Source organism: Lucilia sericata, unplaced genomic scaffold (assembly GCF_015586225.1).
Source record: "Lucilia sericata isolate MDLA Ls3-8-SP2 unplaced genomic scaffold, ASM1558622v1 Contig000034F_arrow, whole genome shotgun sequence".
In the NCBI taxonomy this organism is placed as follows: domain Eukaryota; kingdom Metazoa; phylum Arthropoda; class Insecta; order Diptera; family Calliphoridae; genus Lucilia; species Lucilia sericata.
In genome coordinates this window covers 493,599-502,666 of record NW_023994072.1, presented here as the reverse complement: position 1 = coordinate 502,666, position 9,068 = coordinate 493,599, and the positions used below count along the sequence as shown (strand labels likewise).

Sequence of the window (9,068 nt, the reverse complement as noted above, 5' to 3'; positions counted from 1 at the left end):
TATCGCTTGTTGTGACTAGTTTTTGTACTATAGTTTTTCGGTAGTGGCATTTAAAGCTCCATATTGCACCCTGATCCATCGGTTGGATCAAAGACGTGCAATTCGGTGGAAAAAATTTTACAATAACATTTTTAGCATTGAAATCCTTTGAGTCTGGATGTGCTGGGCAATTGTCCAATAGCAGAAGTATTTTACTATCATCTTTTAGACCGATTTTTTTAAAATGCTCTCTCACTTCTGGTACAAAATTATTCTTAAACCATTCTAAAAATATTTGTTGTGTTACCCAAGCTTTTTCATTTGCCTTATAAATAACGGGAAGATCTTTGACATTTTTTAATGCTCTTGGACGAGCACTTGTGTGTACCGGCAGCATTAGCACAAAGTAATGTGGTTACTCTCTCTTTTGAAACCTTATGACCATCTATGAAATTTTCATTATGGCAAGCCAAACTGCTTTCAGGTAAACACTTCCAAAAAAGGCCTGTCTCATCTCCGTTGTAAATTTGTTCATTGGTAAGTTTTTCCGTTAATATGTATTCATTTAATTTTTCCACGAACATTGTGGCAGCAATATAATCTGCTGAAGATTTTTCTCCTTCAGCACGAAGTTTATGTATTCCATGTCGCTTTTTAAAATTCTGCAACCAACCGTTAGAATATTCACACTCTGAATTTGTTTCTAATTTTGAGTGGAATATTTTAGCTTTTTCCTTCACCATTAGCCCAGAAATTGGAGTCCCTTTAAATCGCTCTTGTCGGAACCATTCATAAACTGCGAAATCAACTTTTGCTTCTTCAGCAGACTTTAAAGCTTTTCGGTTTCGAAAACCAATTACAGAATCACTTTCTGAACAAAATTTTAAAAGTCTTTCCTTATTTTTTAAAATGTCATAAACTGTTTGTATCCCCACTCCGTATTTTTGTGAGAGAATTTTAACACTAACATTGTTTTTTAAATGATCATTAATTACATTAAGGCCAATCTTTAGGTGAAAGATTAGCGATTAAATTAAATTTAATCCTCGAAAGTTGTTTTTGAGTACTCAATTAGTTAATTTTGTTTGCAAGTTTAAGCGCCCAATGGACGTGGTTTAAACTTGAGCAAAAAATTAAAATGTGTAAACAGCTGATGCAAAAAAATTAATACAATTTTTATAAAAATAAACATTAAAATGTTCTATTTATTGATTAGAATAAATTACGGACACTTCAAAATACATTTTTTTGTTTTAAATTTAAGTTTTCATTAATTTTCATATTAAATTTTCTTCTTCTTTTTAAAAAAAACATGCATTGTTTTTATAACAAACAGTGACGTTTTTTGTTGTTTTGTATGGCAACACTGCGAAGTTTAATCTTGTACTCAAAAACATCAAATGGTATTAACATCGGATTAAATTTATTTTTAGATTAACTAATCTAATTATTAATTGGCATTTGATTGCCAACTCAAAAACCCGGTCTAAGTTTGTCTTCAATATTTAAGACTTTTCTTTTTCTTTTTTCCACTGATAAAGATGACATTGTAAAAATAAACTCTAACAAACCGCACTTCTCAAATTTCTAAATTATACTAAACAGGTTTAAATGTATGCTTCTGACTCATCGTATACTAAATAGGCAATTCCCCTTTTCCACTTATTTCTTCAAAAACAATAGAAAAAAATAGCTAATAATCACGGATAATAGAGGTAATCACGGTTAATCGATGCAAGCAAATTTAAGTCAATCCAAAATAAAATTAAGTCGATACAAAAAATTTTCTTTTTCCATCCCGGATAATTGATGTTGCCGGATAATCGAATTACGGATAATCAAGGTCCTACTGTATATAAAATCGTTCTGTGAAAATTGATTTGGATTGGCCCATAATTAGCAATAGCTCCCAGATAAAGTCAATATCCCAAAATTCTTGAATCGTAAATAACTCACGGACAGACAATAGGTATATCAAACAAGTAAGAAAGTATAGTAGGGCATATATTTTAAAAATTATTTATTTTTCATAAAGAGGCTTTATGTGGGAGTAAGGGTCAAATATGGACCGATCCTCAACAAATTAGGAGGAGAGATGTATTTTTATACCCTACATATATTATACCCTGTGCTGATGTTTGTAATGTATTAAAATATTAGTCCTACACCAACCTTAAAGTATGTATACCGATCGACTCAGAATCATTTTCTGAGTCGATTAAGACATATCCGTCCGTCTGTCTGTCCAGCTAGCTGGCTGCCTGGCCATGTAAACCTTGTGCGCAAGCTACAGGTCACAATTTTCAAGACATTTGGATAAAATTTGGACCATACGGCACAGGGACGATGCCTATTGAAAATGGTTGAAACCGTTTTATTATTTCAACTAGCCCCCATACAACCTGATCTTCCGAAACATAACTATGTCAAATATAGTACTATTTCTATTGGCACAACTAAGTTTTATATAAGCATAAATGACCATGCCAATTTTTATAGCGATCGGCCGTCGTTTGACTCTAGCCCCCATATAAACCCCCCTTTAAACAATATCTTAAACGTCCAAAAATTTACTTATAACCATTAGTATCGCAATGAAATTCAGCATAACAAACCTACGTAGTTATAACTTAAAAACCGAAATCGGAAGGTCAGCTTATATGGGGCTAGGTGAAATAATGGACCGATTTCAACCATTTTCAATAGGCATCTGAGTCGATCGGTAGACTTTAAGATATTTTTGTACGTTACAAACATCAGCACAAACGTATAATTCTAGGTCTCCGAAATATTTATCTTAATTTTGCTATACATATTACCATCTACAAAATATACCGTCCATATTTTTCCGGAACATTGATCAGAAATTTATGTACCGTTTTTTTGGGGTATATGTTCTGTAAAGCTTCCAGAGCCATCCTATAGAACTAGTGTCGACTTCAAAGTATTTGCACAGTAACAGTTCCGTAGGTGACAATTTAAAAAATACCTTACTTTAAGGTTATGAACATATTAATAACTTAAACTCCTATAGTCGTTTCTTTCAAGTAAAAATTTATACCCACGAAGGGTATAAGGGTTTATAAAAGGATTTGTGTTTTTTTATATTTTAACTAATTTAAACAATTAAATACAAAGAAATGTATATTTAACAAAATTTTTTAAATTTAATATTTTTATATTTAAAATAAATCATTCTTTTACTAATTGGAGAATAAAGATATTTTCCCCAAAAAAAAAGGTTAAAGAAACACAGCCCTTTGATTTTTATATACATACATATATTTAAAACAATATTTTTTTAATAGGCCAAAAATTATATTTTAATACGACATAAGGACCATGATAATCAATTTTCATTTCCAACAACTTTATATCGTTTCACTACAACAAAGCATGACAACAAAACAAATTCCAAACTAAAACCTCAAAAATTAGGTTCATTCATTCTTTTTATATTTATTAGAACATTGTACTACGTTCATGCTTCCATTATTTCTGCTTTTGTTTTTTTAAAAATGTTTCATGTTAAATTAAAAATGTGCAAAAAAAAAGATTTAGAAAATTACAAATTGGCACAGAAATTTTAACATGGTTATACATACATACATTTCCATACATGTAAATATGTTTGTATTTATGTATACATACCCTTCAAACATTTAAAAGAGAAAACTATTGCGCATCACCCCAGACGCCACGTCAGAAACACTTCTGGACGATTGTCAGACGAGAACGCACATTTTACAAAAACAAAATACATTGATTTCGAATTTTCGTCTTCTAGAAATATACTTTTAAGTTACTTCCGGATGATAGTTAGAAGAGTGCATCCATTTTGCTTAAACAAAAAACCATGCCTGTTGAATTTTTTTCATCTGGAAGTATACGTTTTAGTGACTTCTGTATGAGAGTTGGGTGAGAACACACATTTTACAATAACAAAATACATTGTTTCCTAATTTGTATCTTCTTGATTTGTATGTTTATGTCACTTCTGGAAGACAGTTTGAAGAGTGTTCACATTAATGTTGTATTTTATTCATCTGGAAGTGTGGATTGTAGTCACTTCTGTACAATTGTCAGACGAGAGCACACATTTTACAAAAACAAAATACATTGATTTCTAGTTTTCGCCGTCTGGAAGTATACTTTTAGGTTACTTCCGGATGATAGTAAGAAGAGTACAAAAACAAAAAATATAAATACTCCATTTTTTAGCGTGAAAAAATAAAAATAAATAATGCAGAAATTTTGTTAAGTTCAGTGATGTTTTGTGTTTTGTTCAGTCATGTTCAGTTTTAATTATTCATCGTAAAACTTAAATGAGTTCTTGAATTTAATGTTCATAGAAAAATAGTGTAATTAAAATATTGTGAATCTTAAGTAATAAAAAACAATATGACAATGTTGTGTTAAAAATCAACTGTTAATAAACATTTAAGAAGGTTTTCTTAATTGACGAAGTTTATTAAATATATACCAAAAAGTATAAGGAAGGATTATATAAATAAAATTAAAAAGTAAGTTGTCATATTAAAATACTATTTTAGGAATATGTTAACAACTCTAAACGGCTTCCATTTCCATTATTTTTAAAAAAGTCTAATATGTTTCATTAAAAATGTTTTTATATTAAATTTCGACTCTCTCTTAATTCGTTTAGGATGAACATCGGCTTTCATTTGATGAACATTGCATTTTTAACATATTTAGATTTATTTGAGTTAAATCTTAACTTTCAATATTTTTAAAACTATTTGCGCGTTTAAGTCTGGAATCACTATATTGAAATTAATACTACTGTTTTATACATAAATTATTTTTTGACTTGGGTCACTCGACACGAAATTGCCCATATAAGATATTTAATATTGAAATCAGATAGTTTTAAACCCACCTTTTTTAAATAAATACAATTTTATTAATTTCCATATAGATATTGAACCTAAGTATTAGAAGAGAGCAAACAAAAAATGTCAAAAGCAATATCCCGTTTAGGGTCGTTAAGGTGTTTCTATCGTTAGTGACTGTAAATAATTTAAAAAATAATCCATGACTTAGTAATTTCAGATCTTTATAGACGGTTTAATTCCAAGTTATTGAAAAAATGTTCATGAAAGGTAATGTTTTTATTGATTCAAAACAATAAATAAATAAATTAATTAATTTTTAATTATTTTATTTTTTAGAAAGCAGTAGCTAATATTAAAATACTTCTAACTGAATTAAAATATAAAAAAGGGATCTGGTAAGTTATAAATGTCTTATTTCATCACGTGGTTCTACTAAAAATGTCGATTATTTGCAGAAAATGTAAAAAATGGATCTGACCGTTTAAACTTTGGTGGTAAATGTATTGGACATGAGAGAATCCTATTTTTATTGCTTCCTAAAGTATAACTGTTAATTTCAATAAATACAAAAGTATGTATATTCAATATTAATTATAACATTATTTTGGTTTATTTCGTTGAAGGATTAATGCGTTCCATAATATAACTCTTACAATTTGATGGATTAATCATAAAATTGATGAAGAACTACAAAAATATTTTAGAGTCCAACGTTTTACAATTTTTGGAAGTATACCAGTCAGCAGTTGGAATATTAATACAGACTCCCTGAAAATTATCTTATTATAAGGTAATAATTCTAAATTTTTGATACATATGTATGTACATTAGACCGACTCCCTCTGTATGGAAAGCAAAAACGTGTTTTTGTTACCCCTCCCAAAATTTACCTTGCTTTGTCTTATGATGATTCCCAAAATATTTTAAGTGACCACTGAACCAAATTAAAAAAAGGTATTTTGGAATTATTTTTTTTAAATTTTTGTTTGTTTTGAAACAAAATATCCAATACGGGGTATCGTTTAAAAGGTATTTTAAAGTCGCGTCCAATGATGTATTAATCATAAATAACCGTTTGCTTATAATTGTCATATTCCAAAATATTTAAAATTGTTAGGTTTTTACTAAGAAAAATTAAATATATGCACAATTTTGCAAATTTTGCGCACCACTAGACTTGGCTTCAAAAAACCTTTCAAATGATACCACATACTGTATATATTGTTTAAGAAATGCTGTATAATTTAAAACAAAATAACTAAAAAGGGACTTTTTTGTAACCGGTTCAGCTCACGAACGGCCACCGATAGACTAGAAATATTTTGGGAACCATTATAAAACATAACAAAGATTTTTTGAAGCTGGATAAAATATTGAATTTAACATGAAGAATCGTGTTCCCATACGATATTTTCTTTAAAACTGTCCAGCTCACGAATGGACAACACTTAACCGAAAATATTTTGGGTAACATCATATTACATAACAACGAATATTATGAGGGGGGTAACTCAAGCACCATTTTTTGTGAGTCGGTCTAATGTACATACATATATTACTTTTTTTAGATTAGTTGTTAAATCTGTTATTTTTTCTACTATTTTAATTTCAATTAATTCAATAAAAACTATAAAATTTCATTTTATTTAGATTTATTTTTATAGATTTTATTTTGGTGAGTATACAAATAGAAGAAGAGAAAACTCATCTTCTAGAAGACGAGAATACTCATCTTCTAGAAGAAGAGAATACTCATCTTCAAGAAGAAGAGAATACTCTTCTTCAAGAAGAAGAGAATACTCTTCTTCTAGAAGAAGAGAAAACTCATCTTCTAGAAGATAAGATAGGAACACTTCTAGAGGATACTAGGTAGTCACTTCAAGAAGTGACTTCCTAGTCACATCTAGAAGAGTCTTTGGCAATACCTTACTTCCAAGAGTCATCTAGAAGTTTCTTCTGCTGGTCTTCCAGAAGTATCTTCCATGTTACTATTAGACGTTCCCCAGCTCGGCATCAGTTCTTCCCGACTGGTGACAAGAATTCTTATACTTCCGCAACATCGCTGGCGAGCTTTTAGCACGTTTGGAAGTTTCACACGGGTAACTTCCGCAATAGAAAATGTTTGTAGGGTATGTGTCCTATGACATATGTCACATAAAATTATGTTTGTGATTGTAATATTTAAATAGTATAAGATTTTAAAACAACATAGATTGAAATGCATACATATGTACATATGTATTTATGTATGTATGTGCAAACTTGTTTTCTTATATTTATAAATGTATGTACGTATTGCTACATCCTTTCATACTTATAATATCTCTTGCAAAAATAAAAATAAACAAGTTAGAGTGCTATATTCGGCTATGCCGAATCTTAAATACCCTCCACCAGCAAACTATTTTTTATTGAAACCCATCTAACTATCTAATTTTTAGATAACTTGCCAAAATTTTTGTCGAACTAGTTTTGATTAGGTCGAGAAAAATGTATATTAATACGCCAGTTCGAAAAAATTTTAATAGAATGATGTATCTATCTATCAAGATATCTTTATTTGATAATTAAATATGTGCGTTTAAGGGATTTTTTGAAGTGGACCTATTACCAAATATGGACCGATCCAGAAAAAATTTGGTACAATGTTTTATATGCCTATCCGCAAAAAATTTCGTAGAGTGATTTATGTAAAGACAAAACATATTTGTGTCGAATTTTCTCAAATTAACTTTATTTGACAATGAAATATGTGTGTTTAAGTGACTCTCAGAAGTGGACCTTATATAGAAGCTATGACCAATAATGGACCGATCCGAGAAAAAAGTGGTAGAATGATTCATATGTACACAAAACTTATTCAAGTCGAATTTTACCCCTATAGCTTTAGAATTCAATGAAATATATGCGTGTAAGTGATTTTCGAAAGAGGACCTTATATGGGAACTATGACCAATTATGGGCCTATCCGGAAAAAAATTCGTAGAGTTATTCATATTTAGGTAAAACATATTTGTGTCGAATTTTATCAATATAGCTTTACTTGGCATTGAAATATGTGCTTTTAAGTGATTTTCGGAAGTGGGCCTTATATGGGATCTATGACCAATTATGGACCGATCCGTAAAAAATTTGGTAGAATGATTTGTATGTATACAAAACAGATTTGTGTCGAATTTTATCCCGATAGCTTTATAATTCAATGAAATATACGCGTTTAAGTGATTTTCGGAAGTGGACCTTATATGGGAGCTATGACCAATTGTGGACCGACTGAGATCTACGTTGACAGTATGATTTCTGTTCATATTATATTTACATGTACAAAATTTCGTGTTGATACCGATATATTTGAGGGAGTTATTAACGATAAACTAATTTCCGGGAATATATAACTTTGTATGGGGGCTATGGGAAATATTGGATCGATTGTAAAGATTTTGAACATAATTGATCACTGCCCTGAAAAAATAACGCATGACAAAATTCATCGAAATATCTTTGGTGGTTTTTGAGAAAACTTCAAAAGAATTATGAAAAAAACGTAATTTTTTTCGAGGTAGTCTGAAATTTTTACTCATAACTTTTTACGTTGTGAACCGATTTTGCTCATTTTCAATACCAAACTGCTTAGGATAATAATAAATATTTTGGGTGAATTTGGTTTATTTCCTTTGCTTAGTTTTAACGTGAGCGTGTTTTACACAGACAGACAGACAGACGGACAGACGGACAGACGGACAGACGGACATAGCTAAATCGACTCAGAATTTGATAAGGACCCAGAATATATATACTTTGTTGGGTCTTAGATAAATATTTCTTGGTGTTACACACGGAACGACAAACTTATATATACCCTCTATCACCACTGATGGTGGTGGAGGGTATAAAAATATATTTTTAATATTTATAATAGGATTTGCATTTAATATTTGTTTGTATTAGGAAAAGGGAATACTCATACATATAACAAATATACAATTCATATATAGTCATCATCACATAAACAAATAAATAGCTATTTAACTAAGAAAACTACATTTTAAATAATATACATACAATATATTTCATTTTTGTAGTAAATATTTAAGAGGCTTTATACTAGTTTTCAAGAAAAACTATATTTTTTCTTTGCTACCAAAAATGAAGAAATTTTTGAGTGTAGTATCTCCTGAAATAGAAAATTATATATAGATATTTTTCTAATAAATAGAAATGAGTTATTTTGAA

General features: G+C 29.6%; 1 protein-coding gene across 1 annotated transcript; it reads right to left on the bottom strand.

Annotated features, from left to right (window-relative positions):
* Positions 1 to 305: 305 nt before the first annotated feature.
* Positions 306 to 722, bottom strand: LOC119612192 (jerky protein homolog). The gene has a single exon (XM_037967925.1). The coding sequence runs from the start codon at positions 720 to 722 to the stop codon at positions 306 to 308; it is 417 nt and encodes a 138-aa protein (XP_037823853.1).
* Between the last annotated feature and the right edge of the window lie 8,346 nt (positions 723 to 9,068).